This window comes from Engystomops pustulosus, chromosome 6, assembly GCF_040894005.1.
Source record: "Engystomops pustulosus chromosome 6, aEngPut4.maternal, whole genome shotgun sequence".
In the NCBI taxonomy this organism is placed as follows: Eukaryota; Metazoa; Chordata; class Amphibia; order Anura; family Leptodactylidae; genus Engystomops; species Engystomops pustulosus.
In genome coordinates this window covers 111,451,359-111,471,405 of record NC_092416.1, presented here as the reverse complement: position 1 = coordinate 111,471,405, position 20,047 = coordinate 111,451,359, and the positions used below count along the sequence as shown (strand labels likewise).

General features: G+C 39.9%; 1 protein-coding gene across 8 annotated transcripts in view; it reads right to left on the bottom strand.

Annotated features, from left to right (window-relative positions):
- LOC140064083 (uncharacterized) overlaps positions 1 to 20,047 on the bottom strand; it is a 106,433-nt gene that overhangs the window by 69,254 nt on the left and 17,132 nt on the right. For 7 of the 8 annotated variants that reach the window (XM_072110601.1, XM_072110602.1, XM_072110603.1 and 4 more), the window contains 6 exons: positions 8,059 to 8,192; positions 6,293 to 6,413; positions 3,142 to 3,291; positions 2,617 to 2,783; positions 2,113 to 2,481; positions 1,724 to 1,826 (listed from right to left, as the gene is read on the bottom strand). In XM_072110601.1, coding sequence (XP_071966702.1) covers positions 1,724 to 1,826; positions 2,113 to 2,481; positions 2,617 to 2,783; positions 3,142 to 3,291; positions 6,293 to 6,413; positions 8,059 to 8,192 — 1,044 coding nt within the window. The remainder of the gene's footprint in view (positions 1 to 1,723; positions 1,827 to 2,112; positions 2,482 to 2,616; positions 2,784 to 3,141; positions 3,292 to 6,292; positions 6,414 to 8,058; positions 8,193 to 20,047) is intronic. The other variant, XM_072110604.1, reaches the window with a different exon arrangement.

Here is a 20,047-nt window from a genome sequence, read left to right as displayed (position 1 = left end):
CCACACATAGAAAACCATTAATTACATTTAGACGCAGTCCCTCCTTGAAGACACAACTCATCGGTTGACGTTACTTGGTTATCGAAATGTACCCCGATAGGGAATTACCGATGTGGGTCTTGTAATTTTTGCCAACACATCCTCAAAACAAATTCCATCAAATTAGGTGGTAGACTGCATAGGGTGAAGTCATTCTTTACTTGTAGATCTACATTTGTAGTCTATGTAATCATCTGTCCCTGTGAATACTACTATATTGGAAAAACTATTAGGAACCTATTTACTAGATTCCGAGAACACTACCATTCAATCAGCACAGGAAAAGGGTGTCCTCGCCTGATTAACCATATTAGAGAAAAACATGGGAGTAACCCTGAAGTGCTTAAATTTGCAGGCTTAGAAAAAGTAGAAGTAGATTCTCGGGGAGGCGATCGCCCTAGAAATCTGTTGAGACAAGAGGCAAAACTCATCATGAAATATAACGCTTTGGGTCCTATGGGGCTGAACGATAGAAATGATTTAAGTGTATTCCTCTAGACTCATAGATAGCCATGATGCAACCCTCGCACTAGGATTTAGTTTGTAGGCATCGCGTCTACATTACCTGCGCCTCGCGAAGACACCATGTGTTATTATATATGTTAAAAAGTAATATTGCGCTACTAACATCGCCCGTATGCACCCTATGTCCCTCTATCTACCGAGTGATAATAACCGTATTGAATGATCAAAAAATTAAAATACAACGCACAGTCTTTCAATAAGTCCTCAAACTCATAAGAAACTCCCACACACTAAGAAAACCCGGCTGCTACTATATTCACTAAGTGGTAGTGAATAGGTATTACATTTGAATATTGTCAAATGCTGTTTTTAAAAGTTGTTTGCTGTGTTAATACCTTTGTTTGTATACTGTTCCCTAGGCAACGCGATCCGGAGACAGGTATATCAGCTGTCCACGGAAGTCTCGCGTTGCCCGAGGTTTGAGAAAGCGCACACTGCGCGAAACGGCCCGTCATCCTGGCGTGGCGTGCATCCTCCCTGCTATGATTGTTCCCCCAGAATAAAGCGTTACCTGTTACAAGTACCGGTGAGTGCCGCACAATTTTTTCTCTTCTCTGCCTTACTGACATACAGGTGTGTGCCCCCACCAGCGGGATCTGTCAGGTTTTTCAAATTAGGCAAATAAATCGAGGGGCTTCAGGTGCTAATGGAGCCTGTAGCACCTCAGGCTCATTTGCATAACTTTTAAAGCCTTTTCTTAAAAACAAGGGCATAAGTAGTTAAAAAAAAAAAGAGCAGATCCTGTCAGAGGGGGCACACATCTGTATGTCAGCATGCTTAGTTTACAATCCTTATTCCTGGTGATAGATGTCTTTTAATCTAACGTGACAAATCAGGAAATATTTTACATTTGCAGAAGAATCTAGGAAGGTTTAGTGTTCACAATGGAGTGGACGCTGTAAAATGAAATCACAACATGATTAAGTGTTTCAACAGGTCTAGTATAGGCCATAAATCCTTTTGGTGTTAAGGACTATTGAGTCTGGATAGATTTTATCAGTTCAGAGAAGGGTGCATTTTACAGTCTAGAATTGGTGATAATAAAGCACTGCTGTGGTACAGTATATTATAAGTTTTGCATTTTTAAAATCGACTACAGACTTTTACACAAGACAAAATATTATAGAAATTATATACCGCTACTCAGATCTGCCCTTACCAATCTGATCTTCAGGATTAATTAACTGCAGCCTTTTCCGCTTCCGTGACTGGGATGAAGGGAGAGCCATTGTTTCCTGAGGATTTCCTTTTTCGTTCCCAGCCTTAAAAAAAATAAAAAGCAACTAATATAATGTAGTCATAATGTATTACATGATGCTTGACTTAATCTAATAAACTTTAACAAAGGACTAGTCATGTTAGATGGAGGATGTGATATTATGTACACTAAATTAACAATCATTCTTCCCACTTTGTTTACAATGGCGTTTGTAAAGCAGTGGTGGTATGCATTGACTAACACATCCAGAAAAGAACAGAAACTTCTATTAGAAATGGTAATAAGAATGGAGAATTTCAATTGAAAGAACCATGGTGCTATCCACATACCTGTTCAAGTTCAGCGAGCATAGACTGATCCACTGTGCCATTCACAGCAATTACTATGGACTCAGAAGAGGAATGTTGCTCCATGAAGGGTTGCAGAACCTCCCCCAGATCCTGAAGCTCATACACCTGAGCATGCAGTTCAGCAGGGTTTACCTGCTCAGTGCTCTGCATCACTAATGCCTGCACAATGCTGCCATCCTCCACCTGCATGGGGATGCTGTGTAGCTCAGTCACAGTACAAGGCTGTTTGTTTTCGTCAAGACTGACAAAGAGTTGTGGCTCTTCACTGGAAGGGAGAACTTTCCAAGTTAAACAGCTTTCATTTGTCCCTGTCTCAGCATTTTGTCCATCTATATCAGTTGCATCACCCTAATGCAAAATCAAAGTTAGAATTCAACACTACTGCAAACAAGAAATACAAATGCAAACAAAAGAAATACAAAACACAAATGTACAATAAAAATGACAAGGGCATAAAAAAAAATAATCCTCCAACAGTCTCACCTTCTTGCCCATTGACTTCCCACTTCCTGGTCTCCTTCCACTTTGTTTTTCATTTCTGTGACTCTGCTGATGCTGCCGTAGGCTGTAGCGTTCATGAAAAGTCTCTGGGCAGAAACGACACTTCAGTGGGGTCTGTAAGTAAGAGTGCTGTTTGCGGATGTGCACTTCTGCAAAAAGGGATTGCTAATTAGATGCAGAAACTAAATCGCTAAAAATACAAAATGTGCAAGACGGAGAATGGGGGGACTGGGGTTTTGGGGGACGAGGGTGGGGGAGCGTTCATTGTGGGTTGTCTTCAGTGTTGCAAATGGAAAACGTGATGGCAAAGTTTAATGAAAATGATCCGATTTGAAAAAACAAAATGTGCAAGAGGTCAAATAAAACTAACAGTTACTCTACAAAACTTTCCCCCCATCATTAGCTAAACTTTTACAGAAATATGTTCCACTTACAGTGGTGCTTGTCCTTTGGAAACAAAATTGGAAAGGATATAAAGATAGTCAAACTGCGGGTGAAAGTACTTACGTACGTCATTTTTCCCAAACAGGGCTGCGCTGCATATTGGGCAGTGTTCTTTGGGCAAGTTCTTGGTATGCTTCCTTAAAATGTGCATCTTCATACTGTTTCTCTGTGTAAAATTGGCCTGACAGATGCAACATGAATATGGCTTCTCACCTGTAACAAATAATGTATTTGTAATAGGTAAGAAATCCATTATGTCATTTTTTTAAATTGATTATAAAACCATTCCATGATTTTGCTAGAAAATACTAGTTCCATTTGAAAAATGTACAAATGATTAAAATTTTCATATACAGGCAGTCCCTGGCTTTAGGACACCTGTCTTAAAAACGACTCCAAGTTACATATGCTCTGGATGCTGGTAATTTGCTGTACTTTAGTCCCAGGCTGCAATGAACAGCTGTAAGTTATTAAAAAGGTGTCTGCATTGATCCTTGTTCCCATGACAGCCCAAAATTTTAAAAACCCAAATTGTCACAGGGACCAAAAAAACAAAAAATGTCTGCCTGGAGCTACAGTTACAAAATATAAATGTTTGACTTGACCCCTTATCAATGCATGATATCTGTCTCATCCACAGGAAAGTCTGCTTAATTTGGCACCAGAAGTCCCAGCCACTCGTCTTTGTCTGCACCTTTCATGTTATTGGTATGTGTAAATGCAAATCTGTTTCCTTGTTCAGCATGGAGAATTCCTGACTACTTTCTGGGTCTCTCTGCCCACTTCATTAACGCCTGATAGTTGTAACTGAGTTGTCCTGGTGTGTAAGTTGGAGACTACAGGTCATTCCTGACCGTGGTCTTACCCAGTGTAACTTTTCTAAGTGTAACTATTTAAATGTACAGAATTATTCCAAAATTGAAAAGGGACATTATCAGTAAAAACATGCTTAACTCTTTCTTTCAAATCAAAACAAAATAACCTCTTTCATTTATCGCCTTCCCACTCCAAATCTTGTGTACTTGTGGTGGCACTTAAAAAAGAAGCAGTCAAGATGGCTCTGCTGTAGGTGGCTGCCTGTGCATTGGCTCCACCTATGGAACCCCCACCCCTCTCAAACCGCCTTGCGGCATTAACTTGGCCTCTCACTCCCACCAAGCAGATCAGCAGCAGCAGGGGCTCCATGTGGCACAACTGGTTGCAACAGAGTCCCGGTAATGGATCGTGGCAGCCAAGAGAATCAGTAGCAGCATCAACAGATCCCCTGAAATGTAAGTGACGCTGGTTTAAGATGGCCTTAATTGGCAATCTCTTCTTAAGAAGATCACCTGTCTGACCCTAGTCAATTGCCTCCGACACAGCCAATCCAGATGCCCATGCTGTACCGAGGAAACCCAATCAGGTCAAAACAGTGCTGTCTACAGTTGGGAGTCTGTTCCTTCTGGAATAGATATACTGGTTTGGCTTGATCCCACATGTTTTTAGACTTCTTGTAGGTCATACTTAATGTTAGGGGAGCTGCCTTCCAAGGTAGCAAAAGGAGGCATTGTTTTCCATTTAACACCTCGGAAAATATATTTGCATACTTCCCAGAATTCCCTAGTGGAGCATCTATGGCTTTAAGTCTCCACATGCCTTTAAGGTGGCCTTAATTGCAGGGCATGGCCCGCCAGCCCCCTGCCCCCAATATAAAGCCTGTAGGAAAAAGGCAAAAAGTGTACTCACTTTACGACACCCCACCCCGGCAGGTCCTCTTCTATCCATCACGGCTCCAGCATTGGCTCAGTGTTCCTGCACAGACATCGTGGCGTCAGCCGCTTGCTGACATCATGGTGTGATCAGATGCTGGAGCTGCGATGCATGGAAGAGAACCTGCCGGGGGGCGTCGAAGGCGAGTATTTTTTTTTTTTCCTTGACTTGTTAGGTTAGGGTTTTTTAGCACATTTTTTGTGCTTAAAAACTCGGCTTATACTCGAGTATATACGGTATATCTATACAGCCCACACTAAACATTTCCAGTACAGGCAGTCCCCGGGTTACATACAAGATAGGGTCTGGAGGTTTGTTCTTAAGTTGAATTTGTATGTAAGTCGAAACTGTATATTTTATAATGGAAGTTCTAGACAATTTTTTTTCTTTTACCCCAGTGACAATTGGAGTTTCAAAATTTTTGGTGTAATTGGACCAAGAATTATCAATAAAGCTTCATTACAGACATCTTACAGCTGATCAGTGCAGTCTGGGACTATAGTAAAGCATCCAGAGAGATTCACCAGAGGTCACAATGGGCAGAGGGGTCCGTCTGTAACTATGGGTTGTCTGTAAGTCGAGTGTCCTTAAGTAGGGGACCGCCTGTATATGAAATCCTCCTCCTAATTCTATCCAATAGTCCTCATCATGTGTTAAAATTATTTCTATTATTTCCTATTTGTTAAATTTTATGTGTTTTTCCTTTAGCGTCTACCTCTATTATTTTACAGAAACTCTTTATTTCTAGTGTTCCTACCCCTAATTATATTACGATTCTTATATCACATTGTGATTACTTTTTCGGCATTTTGCGACACAAAATTTTTTATAAAAAGGTAATCAAAAGGGCGTAGAGGGAAAATGGTAGCAATGGAAATGTCATCTCGTCTGGCAAAAGATTATACCACACACAGATCCGTACACTGAAGTATTAGAAAGTTATTGGCACTAGTCTTTGGCAAAATTAATTTTTTATTTTGTACAGAAACCTTCACACAGCGCTTTACATGGAAAAATGAAAATGTACAGATTTAAAGGTGAGGAATAAAAATGAAAAACAAAAAGAAAAAAAAAAAAAAAGGACCAGGTCGTAAAGGGGTTAAGATCCTGTCTTGTACTCAACCCTGGTACTGCCTTTGAACACCTAATGCGAATTTGCAGTCATGCTACTAGACAAAGTCATCACAATCTTTAACAACAATAGAATTTATCAATTTCCTTTCTGAAAATATTTTATGCAAATGTAATCACAATTTCAGTTGCTATAGTGTTCACCTAAGAGTTGATCCAAAAATTTAAAAGGCAAGTACTTTACACATACTGCACACAGTGTAAGATGACATGTCAGATTTCCAAGTGCAAAATGTCAATTTATGAACAGCCTTAATCTTGAACATGTTTTTTTTTTTTAGATTTTGACAAACTTATTTGGGGTTAATCTTTTACAAGATTCTAGGTCACAAACCTGTGTGTGTCCTTAAGTGTCTCCTCAGTTTGAAGGCATCCGTTGAGGCAAAAGAACACTGGGAACAAGTGAAGGGGCGCTCACCAGTATGGGAACGAATGTGAATTTTCATCCTACTAACCTGAAAAGATATAGGCATCAGATCAAATTATATTCAGGAAGAGGTTGGGATATTGAATAGTACTAGGGCAGTGGTGGCGAACCTATGGCACGGGTGCCAGAAGTGGCACTCAGAGCCCTTTCTGTGGGCACTCAGGCCATCGTCCCAATTTCACCAAACAGGACAAAATCCACCTAATCTTCCTGCAGTCCCAAGCAACTTAAGGGATGCTGCACACAGCGTTATTTTAAAGCGACAATTCATTGGCTGTTTGAAACTGCAGGAAAAGTGAGAAGGTGTTGACAGAACTGCTTTGGAGGTCATCCTGCTGCACCCACCATTCTTCCTGGAGAGAAGCTACAATGATGGTCTGAACTTATTTTCCCACCTTCTTTCAACTCTATTGGTGGCCTTAGGAGATCCAATACAACTGAATGATGTTGAAGAACCGGTAGCAATAAGTTACTGCTTGAAATGCCACGTTGGCACTTCACGGTAAATAAGTGGATTTTTGTTGTAGTTTGGGCACTCGGTCTCTGAAAGGTTCAACATTAATGCACATTAACATCAAGCCACATGCATGAAATCCATGCAGTGCACAGACCCCCACTTTAAACTTTGCATCTTTCAAACTGTGGCAGATATAAACTTAATTTTAATATTACATCAGAAAAGAGTTCTAGGTACCACAGAACCAAAAGACATATACCGTATTTTTCGGACTATAAGGCAAACTGTAAATCCTTTGATTTTCTCAGAAATCAAAAGGTGCGCATTATAGTCCAGTGCGCCTTATATATGAACCATACTTACAGACAACAGCTGCCTTGAACTGTGCACAGGTCTGCCACCTGCTGGTCATTCATCCTTATTATCAGGTGCTACTTATACTCCGGTGCACCTTATATATGAAGCTTGACGTTTTAGCAGATATTTATTGATGATGCGCCTTATAGTCCAGAAAATACTGTACTGTTAAAGGAAACCTTCCAACACGCACGGTGGCTGAGTGAGTAGCACCTCTGCCTTGCAGCACTGGGGTCCTGGGTTCGATTCCCACACAGGTCAACATCTGCAAAGAGTTTGTATGTTCTCTTCGTGTTTGCGTGGGTTTCCTCCGGTTTCCTCCAACATTGTTTAGATTGTGAGCCCCATGGGGACAGTGACCAATTTGACATTCTTTGTGCAGCGCTGCATAATCTGTGTGCGCTATATAAAGAATTATTATTATTACTATAAAAAGGTAGATCGGGTGGTAGGTGCATCTATAAGACGTGAGGATAGCCCTTTCAAAGGCTAATCCTCACATCCCTGCAATCTTTTAATAACTTTTATTTCCGTAATATGCAGATTTTCTAAAGAGGCTACTTAGAAAATCTGCATATTAGGGAATTAAAAGATTGCAGGGACGTGAGTATTAGCCATTAAAAGGCTATCCTCACGTCCTATAGATGCACCTACCACCAGATGTAACTTTATAGGTAGATCCATGGTGGTAGGTTTCCTTTAAAGTTTTAGTTGGGAGAGGGAATTTATTTGATTTTGACCTCACTAAACATAAAAATAATATTGGTCTATTTGGTTGGGGGAAGCAATGTGTACAAATATGTCTAATCTGCTGTATATTGAAAAAACATATGTACAAACACTTTCATGCTATGCATACCTCTGCACTTGAATAATCACAGTAGCAGCATTGGAAAGGCTTCTCAAGGCTATGCACAGATCTATTGTGTCTCAGGAGATCCGCAGCTGTCCCATATGCCATGTCACACCTACTGCATTTATGGGGTTTAATCCCTGAAATACAATGTTACATGTTGGTCACTTAAAAGGGTTTGTCCGGGTTATCAAAACCTCAGAGTCGATACAGGTAATTGTTTGGGGAGGAAGTGGCATTATAAAGTGCAGAGGGATTCTGTTTCTATACAAACCATACATAGCAAACACACTTACACACACTACATCCATACATTATAAATGTAGACAACGGGGATATCATCAGCTAGCACTTGAGATTATTTTCCCTTATCCACCACCTTCGCACCTGAGAAGTATGGAGCGGCGTGAAGGGGATGGGGGGCGGTCATTGTCGGCTGCATTTATTTTGCCTGGCTTACAGATAAACGCTGCACAGGACCCCAGATTCATTAATCTGGTGGGGTGTATCAAGTACAAAATTGCTCCACTTTTCTGGCAGACAGTTTAATACATCTCATCCACTGTGTCGGAAGTAGATCCATGATGGACCGAAACGCCTAAGCAACTAAGTGTGAAGCAAATTTTCTTTTACTGCAATTTAATAAAAGCTGACAAGAGTCACAATAATTGGCGATAACTTTGAAATGCTTTAACCCCTTTCAAATGTGTGATGTAATACTACTGCATAGGAGACCGTGACTTGCTAGCCCATGCAATACCATTACGTTATGCTTCTGGCTCACAAGCGGTACTGGTACCAGAAGCTAACTCGTACCTAAACTTGGCCCTTTGTTTTTTTTTTTTCCATTTTTCACTCCCCACCTTCAAAGATCTATACATTTTTTATTTTCACACGTAAAGAGCTCCGTGACTGCTTGTTTTCTTCATAGTGATGGGATTGAATAGTCCAAATGCAGGGAAAATGCAGGTGAAAAAAATGGATTTAACCCCTTAATGACCGCCGTATCGGCTTTTTACGGCGGTCATTAAGGGTACTTATTCTGACGCGACAACTTTCTACGGCAGATCGTCAGAAGATTTTGGGACACCGGGTCCTGCAAGTGCCGGTGTTGGGCTGTGTGTCCCCCATGGTTCGGACCCCCCCGGTGTGCTTACCGGGGGGATCCAATCCCTCCTGCCGCAGCCCCGGGTTCTGACGAGTGACCCTAGGCTTCCGGCTGCTGTCCCCGCCGCGTTCTGCCTTCCTGGCAGGGCCCGGCTGTATGTAACTGATCGCTTGTTCAAGCCAAGAAGTAGAAAATGTAAAAAAGTGAAAAAAAAAAAAAAAAAAAAATGATTAAATCATTTTATAATATAATTAAATAAATATAAGTCCCATAATCTCCCCAGTTACAAATGAAATGCAAATAAAGTATATAAAACATGTAAATATTTGGTATCACCGCGTCCATATCAATCTGTAAATATAAATCTAAATCAATTTTGAACCCGCTCGGTGAACGATGTTAAAAAAAATAAAATAAAAAAAAAACTTGAAAAACTTCCCGTAATATACAATTTTTCATCAAACACCATCACAAAAAATGTTCTAAAAAGTGATCATAAAAAGTTACGTTCCCTAATATGATACGACTGAAGAGAACAACTCTTTTCGCAAAAAATAAGCCCTCAACCAGATCTGACAACAGAAAAATACGGCCCTGAAAAATTGTCAATAGTAAAAACAATGCGATATTCTCCAATATTGGTTTTGCTCAGGAAAATTGAGCAAACATAAGAAAAACTATATAAATGAGGTATCACCACAATCGTAGTGAACCAGAGAATAAAGATAAAATATTTTTATGTTACGGTGAGGGGGGGAAAAAAAAAAAATGCTAAAAATCCAAAATAAAAATTGTCCCCCTTTAAATAGTTAAAATCTAATGAATAAGCTTTAGACCCCCCAAATGAATTATCTATACATTGTATCTCATCCCGTAAAAAATAAGCCCTCATATGTTTGCATTACCAAAAAAAATAAATAAATAAATAATAATTTATAGGTTGTACAATGTGACAATACAAATCTGCTATGAATGCCCTCTCCATTCATTCTATACTGGGCCGTGCGCCCGTACAGCAATTTACCACCACATATGGGGTATCAGTACACTCGGGAGGAATTGGGCACCAAACGTTGCAGAGCGTTTCATCATTTAATTTATTCTGAAACTGTCAGTTTTGGCCTAAATGAATGTATTTTCCCCAAAAAAATTCCATACATTTCTAAATCGCAGGTCCATATTGTTTTAACCCATGTGAAACACTTAAAGGGTTAATAGACTTAATAGAAGTTGTTTTACATAGATTGAGGGGTAAAGTTTCTATAGTGGGGTAATTTATGGGGTTTTAGTAATATTTAGGCCTTTCAAAGTCACTTGGAAGATGAGTTGTCCCTCAAAATGTGAGTTTTGGCGATTTTCATGAAAAATTTGAAAAAAAAAATCGCACCTAAAGTTCTGCGCCTCATTACTTCCTAGAAAAATCTAACAGAAAAAATAAATCCAACATAAAGCAGATGTTTTGGAAATGTTAATTATCAAGCTTTTTGGGTAGTTTTACTTCCTGTCTGGAAAACAGAACATTTCAAACTTGGAAATTAGAATTTTTACAAACTTTTGCCAAATTTTCACTGTTTTTGAGAACGAAATGCAAAACGTATCACTTAAATTTTTCAACTAACATAGTACAAGGTGTCACAAGAAAACAGTCCCAAAATCACCTGGATATGGTAAAGCGTTCCTCAGTTATAACCAATTATCGTGACAAGTCAGATTTGAAAAATCGAGTCTGGTCATTGAGCTGAAAACTAGTGTCGGTGATAAGGGGTTAAGCAGTATTGTTGTGGGCTTGGATTTTACGGCTTTCACTTTGGGCCCCAAATGACAACTACACTTTACTCTTTGGGTCGTTACGATCGCAGGGATAATAAATTTGTATAGGTTTTATGATGTTTTCATTCGTTTAACCCCTTCCCGACATTTGACGTAATAGTACTGCATGGCGGGAGGTGCGTTCCCGCAAAATGCAGTACTATTACGTCATGCTTCTGGCCCCGGCTCCTGAACGGAGCCGGGGCCAGAAGCTGCGGGTGTCAGCTATATATCATAGCCGACACCTGCCCCTAACACCCGCGATCAGAGATTTCTCCGATCGCGGGTGTTAACCCCTAACACGCCGCGGTCGCGCTGACCGCGGCGTGTTAGAGGCATTTAAAGTTTAACAAGAGGGAATCGGACCCCCCCGCGGCGCTTACCGGGGGGGGGGGGTCCGCTGCTCCGATCGCAGCCCCGGGACTGCCGGTGCCCGGGGCTGCGAGATCTTCATCCCGGTGCCGGATCCCTGCCTCCTGGCAGGACCCGGCTGTAAGACACTGGGCATGCGCAGCATGCTCAGTGTCTTACATTACACAGTGCAATACATCTGTATTGCACTGTGTAACCTGTAAAAAAGCTTGAACAAGTGATCAGAAGATCACTTGTTCAAGCTTAGATGGCAGTAACTGTAAAAAAAGTAAAAATAAATAAATAAAGGTTTTTTTAAATAAAAATAAATAATAAAAGAAAGTGAAAGTCCCCCCAAACACCACATTTCCCTGTACACAAGTAATAAAGTATAAAAAACACTAAATCACAATCAAACCCCACTTATTTGGTATCGCTGCGTCCGTAACAATCTGTACAATAAATCCTAATCATAATTGGACCCCCTCGGTGAACGTGGTAAAAAAAAAACCCCAAAAACATGCCAAAAATGTAAACTTTTTATCAAATTGCTTTACAAAAAATGTTCTAAAAAGTTATCCGAAAAAGTTACAAGCACCAAAATGATACCAATGAAAAGAACAACTTGTCACGCAAAAAATAAGCTTACAACTAGCTCCGTCAACCAAAAAAATACTATAGTTATGCTGCTATAAAAATGGAAATACTAAAACAAATGCAATTTTTTCTATTCTAGTTTTCCTTCAATAAAATTGGACAAATATGAAATAAACTATATAAATGAGGTATCACCGTAATCGTAGTGATCCGTAGAATAAAGATAATATATTATTGTTATGCTACAGTGAACACCCCCCAAAAAAATGCTAAAAATCCAAAACAAGAATTGATGATTTTATTTTCCTCCACACGTAAAAAGTTAATAAAATTGCTTCAATAAGCTAAAAACCCACTAAAATTAAGTTTTTTTTACAGTGCATCTCATCTCGCAAAAAATAAGCCATTATGTGTCTAAATTGCTTAAAAAATAAAGATTGTATAGCCTATTCCCAACGCGCATTGTTATAGAACGGTGCGGCGGGTAGTGACTTGCCAACACGGTTCAGACACAGTGATCGGGGCAAGATGGCGGCTGTTCCTGACGGCCATTCATCCTGCCCCATGGACCAGAAGGGTTACGTCCCCCCCCACATGATCGCTGCTACTGGCTCATCAATTCAGACCAGCCAATAGCAGCGAATTTACTTATGACGTCAGTAATACCGGTCACCATGTCTGTAGACACTGTGATCGGGGCAGGGTGGTGGCTGTTCCTGACAGCCACCAATTTTGCCTTGCGGTCCAGAGGGGTTTTGTTGCCCCCCCTCTGTCCATGTTTGCCGCTATTGGCTGGTCGATTTGGTCCAGCCAAAAGCAGCAATATTCGTCACAATGGGCATCGCTAGGGTGAATAAGAGCAACACTTGGCGATAATTTCCCTACGAAAAACTAAGATATGGTACAAAAGCGCCGGCCGTGCACATTGTTCAGATGATGCTGTACAACTCTTACGAGCTGTTCCAATGTGCATGTCCTGCCGTATTATTTCTCCATTTTCAAGAGGAAGATATTAGGAAACTAATATTGGGACAAGAAGGACGGGGCCCCAGTACCTCTGGTTTAGATGTTCCTGTGTTTTGCCAGGACAGCATTTTCCCGGTGAATTCTGCTGCTTCTAATGGTAGGACTCAATAAAGAGTCTGTTCCAAAAGAGGAGTTAGGATGGACACTACATACTACTAAGAGACCTGCGACACCTCCAGAGTGACAAAAGTTTAGTTGGTCCCTTGGTATATTCCACCTCCTTATACGCAACACATTCACAATTCACGTCCAACCTGTTGTGAATTAATTTCGGTAAAATGAATAATTTTAACAACTGTTAGGTTACGATGCTCCCTATAACCCTCCATTATTTCATAACAGGCGCCACATAACGGGCACTGAACTTTCCAGAAATAATTGCAATTTCCATCTTGGACTCCATTGCACATGATATTTGGAAACCACCTATATGTTCAAAATGCTCATTTCACCACGTGTATTACACTACACCACATATTACACCTTGCTATATTCCCCAAGGGGTGTACATTCAACAATTAGGGTCACTTTTCGGGTTTTCCTCTGTTTTGGTACCACTACGGCTCTCCAAATGTATCCTGACACATGTGAAGGATTTCTGTCAAATTTGGCCTCTAAAAGACAAACATCCCTCTTTTCCTCTACTGTGCGCCCATAAAGTATTTTATATGCACATGTGGGGTACTTCTACACTCGGGAGAAATAGTTTCACTCCTTTTTTGGGGTTATTTAATATATTATCCCTTGTGGCTTACAAAAATTAGGGGTAAAGTGACATTTATAGGAAAATTTTCACCTTTTTAATGTTTATGGCCTAATTGGATCATTTACCTATAGGGGCAAATACATATATTACACATTGCAAAATTCTCTAAGGGGTGTGCATTCAAAAATTAGGGTCACTTTTCGGATTCTTCTCTGTTTTATACCACTAGGGTTCTCCAAATGCATGTCAAACATTTCTGTCAAATTTGGCTTCTAAAAGGCAAACATTCCCCTTTCCTTTTACTGTGCGCCCATACAACATTTTATATACACATGTGGGGTACTTCTACACTTGAGAGAAATAGCTTTACACATTTTGGGGGGTTACATTTTTTTTTTATCCCTTGTGGCTATAAAAAATTAGGGGTAAAATGACCTTTATAGGAAAATTTTTAACTTTTTCCTATTTAAGTCCTAATTAAATCAAACACCTTTATGGACAAATACACATATTACACCTTGCTAAATTCTCTAAGGCAGTGATTTTCAACCTGTGTGCCGTGGCACACTAGTGTGCCGCGACACATGGTCAGGTGTGCCGCGGGGAAAGTTCCCCAAACTATGGTGCCCTCTGTCTTTTGTTTCCCAGAGAAATGTAAAATGAGAAATACTATAGTCATGAGGCTGTAGTACTACAAGTACCAGCTCATATGCTGAGTATATGAGCTGGCACTTGTACTCTGGCCTCATGGCCATAGTACTTCTCATTGTTCCCCTTTATATTGCAGTATATGAGCCACATAATAATCAGCACCATATACTAAAAACAGGGAGAAACTGAGAACTGTTGAGGAAGAGCATTTCTAAGTATAAAAAGTGTGCCGCGGCTCAAAAAAGGTTGAAAATCACTGCTCTAAGGGGTGTGCTTTCCAAAATGGTGACACTTGTTGGGGTTCCCCTCTGTTTTGGTACCACTACGGCTCTCTAAATGCATCCTGACATATGTAAAGGATGTCTGTCAAATTTGGCTTCTAAAAGTCCAACGCCCCTCTTTCCCTTCACTGCGTACCCATACAACATTTTATTTGCATGTGTGGGGCAATTTTATACTCGGGAGAAATGCTAGTACACATTTTTTTGGGGTTGTTTCATCTTTAATGCCTTATGGGATACAAAAAATTAGCCGTAAAAGTGACTTTTTTGGGAAAATGTTCATCTTTTTCCTTTTAGGGACCTATTTGAAGCAAACACCTGTAGGGGAAAATACACATATTACACCTTGCTAAATTCTCCAAAGGGTGCACTTTCCAAAATGGTGACACTTGTTGGGGTTCCCCTCTGTTTTGGTACCACTAGGGCTCTCCAAATGCATCCTGACACATGTAAAGGATGATTGTCAAATCTGGCTTCTAAAAGGCCAAAGCCCCTCTTTCCTTTCTGAGCTTCACTGCGTACCCATACAACACTTTATATGCAAAAGTGGTGCAGTTCGGTGCTTAGGAGAAATAGTTCTACACATTTATGGGGTTGTTTCATCTTTTATCCCTTGTGGCTTACAAAAATTTGGGGTAAAAGTGACTTTTTTGAGAAAATTTTCACCTTTTTCCTTTTTGGGGCCTAATTGAATCAAACACCTGTTGGGGCAAATACACAAATTACACGTTGCTAAACTCTCCAAGTGGTGTACTTTTCAAAATGGTGTCTCTTGTTGGGGCTTTCCTCTGTTTTGGTACCATTATGGCTCTCCAAATGCATCCTGTCACATGAAAACTTTTTCAGCCATATTTGCCCTCCAAAAACGAAACAACGCTCTTTCCATTCCAAGTGCCCCCCTGTGCCCGTACAGCAGGGTACAGTGACAAAAGGGGTATTGGCATACTCAGGAGGAATTGCCCTCAACATTGTAAAATGCATTTTCCTTTTTAACCCATTGTGAAGGTGCAAATTTTAGTGTTCAATGAATCTATAGTAAGATAAAATTACATTTCTGTAATTTCACTTTCATTTATCTTTCACCCTCATGAAACGTTCATAGGGTTAACAAAATTCCCAAAGGTTGTTTTGAATATTTTGAGGGGTGTAGTTTCTAAAATGGTGTAATTTGTGGGGGTTTTCTGTCAAGTAGGCCTTATAAAGTCACTTCTAACTAAATTGACCCTCCAAAAGTAGGTTTTGATGATTTTCGTGAAAATCTGAAAAATTGCACCTAAAGTTATAAGCCTCCTAACATCCTAAAAAAAGGAAAAGATGCTTGAAAAATGATGCCAAGTTAAAGCTGACATATGGAAAATGTTAGTTATCAAGTTATTTTAGTGATATGACCAACTTTCCAAAAAGTAGAAAATTTAGAATTTGGAAAACATAGTTTTTTTCAAAATTTTTGCCAAATTTCCATTTATTTCATAAATAAATACTAAACATATTGATTAAATTTCTCAACCAACATGAAGTACAATGTGTCACAAAAAAACAATTTCAAAATCAACTGGATATGTTAAAGTGTTCCAAAGTTATAACCATTTATAGTGACACAGGGCAGATTTGAAAAAATGGGCCGTGTCAGGAAGGTGAAAAGTGGCTTCAGCGTTAAGGGGTTAAAAAATCTCCTGTACAAAATTTTTTTTTTCTATTTTGCCATCATTGGCGCTAATAACTTTTTCATACTTCGGTGAACGGAGCTGTGGGTGGTGTCATTTTGTGTGACTTTTGATTACTTTTTCAATGCTGTTATTTTCAGGACTGACTTTTTGATGATTTTTTTAATTGAATTTTTTTTAATTTTTTCAAAATGGTAAAAAAGTGCCATTTTCGACTTTGGGCGCTATTTTCGGTTACAGGGTTAAACACAGTGAAAAACCGTTATTATATTTTGCTGCGATACCTAATGCATTTATTATTTTTACTGTTCATCTATATTTATATCATTTCTAGGAAAAGGGGGGTGATTTGCAAAAATCACACATTGTAATGAATGGGTTAAAACAAGACAGCCTCGGGTCTTCGGAAGAAGCGAGGCTGTCATGTCGACCGATCTTCACTCCCAGATGACGTCACTAGGAGCGAAAATCGCTGCCATCTTTTTGAAGCCAGCAGGGGGAGGGTAGGGGGGGGGGGGGGTTTCGAGGGTGCTGGAGGAGCCCACTTGGGAGTCTAAAGAATGCAGAATGCAAAACTCAACTTTCCGAGGAAAGGTAATTTATTTTAAGTGAGAGGGGGGGGGGGGTTTAGTGTGCCTTATGCGGGTCTGGGGACGACAGTGTGGCTACGGTAGGTGGAGAGGAGCAGTGTGGCTACTGGGTGGAGGCACCCGGAACTTGAGTATTCTGAAAAGGGGCCCACTAAGACACTGTCGCCCCAGGGGCCTACTCAAATCTGCAGCTGGCCCTGCATGTTAAAAAAACTTTGGTGACATATTTTGCATTTATTTATGAGAAAATCATATATTTGGTTAAAATTCTGAAAAATTCTCAATTTTCGAAATTCAAAATGTTCTACTTTTTCCACACAGGGAAGCTGTGCCATTCAGAGCAGATTATTCATTGTCACTTTATAATGGCTATACAATTTTATTTTTTGGCAATTTGGACATTTTTGCGACATGAGATGCACTTTCCAAATACTTCATTTTAGAGGGTCTGTAGCTTTTTGATGAGATTTTATTAACTCTAATGTATGGAGGAAAAGAAAATTGTCAATTTTGGGGGTTATTTTTGTATCTTTTTGGGGTCGTACACTAAAAAAATACTATAATATCCTTATTCTATAGATCACTACGATTACGGTGATACCTCATTTATAGTTTTTTATATATTTTTACAATTTTACTGGAAAAAACAGATATAAAAAGAAAATCTCATCTGTTTTTGCATCGCCATCTTTTCGGGGATATAACTTTAATATGTTTCGGTTGAAAGAGCTGGTTTAGGGCTTATTTTATACGTGTTGGTACCTTTTCAGTGGTACCATTTTGGTGCACATAACTTTTTTTGATCACTTTTTGGAACATTTGTGTGAAGGGATTTTATGAAAAATTATGAATTAGGCCGCCATGATGGACTAATGGAAATAGAATTACCGGTGAGTAATCCAATTCATAATTTCCACTTCGTCCCCCATGACGGCCCACTTGGAGACTTACAAAATAAGTAAGAATTTTAGGGAGGGATTACTGCCTGCAGAACTTTACGTCCAAAAGATAAATCTTTTAAGAAATTAAGTCCAGTCTGTAATGTTTCGAGAATGCACATGAGGAGGACCAAGTTGCAGCCCTGCAAATTTGTTCCAGTGAGGCTCCTCTTCTCTCTGCCCAGGATGTTGATACGGCTCTGGTTGAATGTGCTCGTATCCCTGTAGGAATTGGTGTCTTCTGGATGTTATAACAAGATGCGATTGCTATCGTCAGCCATCTAGCTATGATTGCTTTAGACGCTTTCCTCCACTTGTTTTTCCCCTGAAATTGGATAAAAAGCTTAGGATCAATACGCCAGGGTTCAGTAGCTTCCAAATATTTTCTAACAGAACGTCTTACAGCCAAGGAGTTCCATACCTGTTCTCTCACGGAGGAAGGATTCTCACAGAAGGAAGGCAGAACAATCTCCTGATTCCTGTGGAAGTCTGAGGCCACCTTGGGAACAAAATTTGGGTCCAACATAATAACAATTCTATCTGCAAAAATTCTCATATATGGTTCTCCAATTGATATAGCCTGAAGTCCACCTAGTCTTCTGGCCGAAGTGATGGCTATCAAAAACACAGTTTTAAAGGTTACGTTTTTTATGTTGGATGAGTCAATTGGTTCAAACGGCTCTTTTACTAAAGTGTTCAGACAGATCCCATGAAGATGTTTTATTAATTCTCTGGAGTCTTAGTCTAGAGGTTGCTTTAATAAAGCTCTTAACCCATCTGTGTTAAACAAGGCATTGGTCAAAGAAAGCCCCGAGAGCCGACATCCGGACTTTCAAAGTGCTAGTAGATGGACCCAACTCCAGAACTTTCTGAAGAAACTCGAGGACCTGTAAAATATTCGGATTAGATTGGGAAAGGTGGATTATCCTTACAGAAGGATGAAAATTTTTTTCCAAATTTTGTGGTAAATTGCAAAGGTAACTGGTTTTCTATTTGCCTTCAAAGCTTTGCTGACACCCGGAGAAAGTCACTGAGATTTTAAGTAGCTGAATTCAGGATCCAGGCTGACAGCTGTAATTTTTCCAGATTCAGATGATAGATTGGACCCCGAGTTAGCAGGTTCCCTGATACTGGAAGTATTACTGGATTCTTTGATGACATTTTACTCGGGTACCAGCTTTTTTTTGGACAGTTTAGGCAAATAAATTTTCCCGATACATCTTTCCCAGGACTCTGGCGATCAGGGGAATAGGGGGGGGGGGGCGTTAGCTAGAGGAGCATCCCAAGGGTGAGAGAACGCATCCAGATGTTCCTTGTTTTCTCCTTTCACTAGAGAAAAATAACGATGGCACTTTGTGTTCTCTTTCGTCGCGAATAGATCTATTTGAGTGTTGCCCCAGAGAAATGTTAAGTTTTTAAAGATCTCTTCTTTTAGACACCATTCATTCTGGAGAATTTTCTTTCAGCTGAGGAAGTCTGCTTTTATATTTTCAGTACCCTTTAGGTGAGTGGCTGATATTGAGATGACATGATCTTCTGCCCACGAAAATATTCGTTGTGTTAGAGAATTCAGAAGTGGAGATCTGGTTCCCATTGTCTTTTTATATAAGATACAGTTGTCGTGTTGTCTGACAGAATCAGAAGGTGGTGGTAAGCTAGGAGTGAAGGGTTCCCTAGCCTTTCCGAGTTGCGTCCGCTGGATTGAAATGTAACGACTGTTTGTCCAAAATATTCATCTCCTCAAGTTCTCCTCCTTCCACCACCACAGCAGATCTTTCTTGACTGCAGGAGGAATTAGAATTTTTCTGTTCAGATCCTCTTGCTCCTTGTTCCAGGATTTCAGAATCCACCTCTGAAGCATCCGGGAATGAATCGGGCAACAGGCCACGGAATATATGCATGCTGTTAGGTACCCCAGAACCTTCATGGCTTCTCTGAGATCACGATTTTCTCCTGAACTTTCTTATCTGTTCCTTGATGAAGGCTCCCTTGTCCTGTGGAAGGAACAACATTTGGCAAGTTTAAGTTTACACCTAAGAATTTCCTTACAGTGGCTGGTGAGAATTCTGATTTATGATCATTTATTATCCAACCCAATTTCTCTAGGGTTTGTATGGTAAAATCTCTTGAAGAAATTACATTTTCTCTGTCTCTCTGGAGACGAACAAAAAACCTTAGAAATTTTTGGGAGAAAGGGTGAATAGGGACATGATAGTATGCGTCTTTTAAGTCTGTAGTGCACATAAAAGCGTTTTTTGTGAATGATATGTGTGG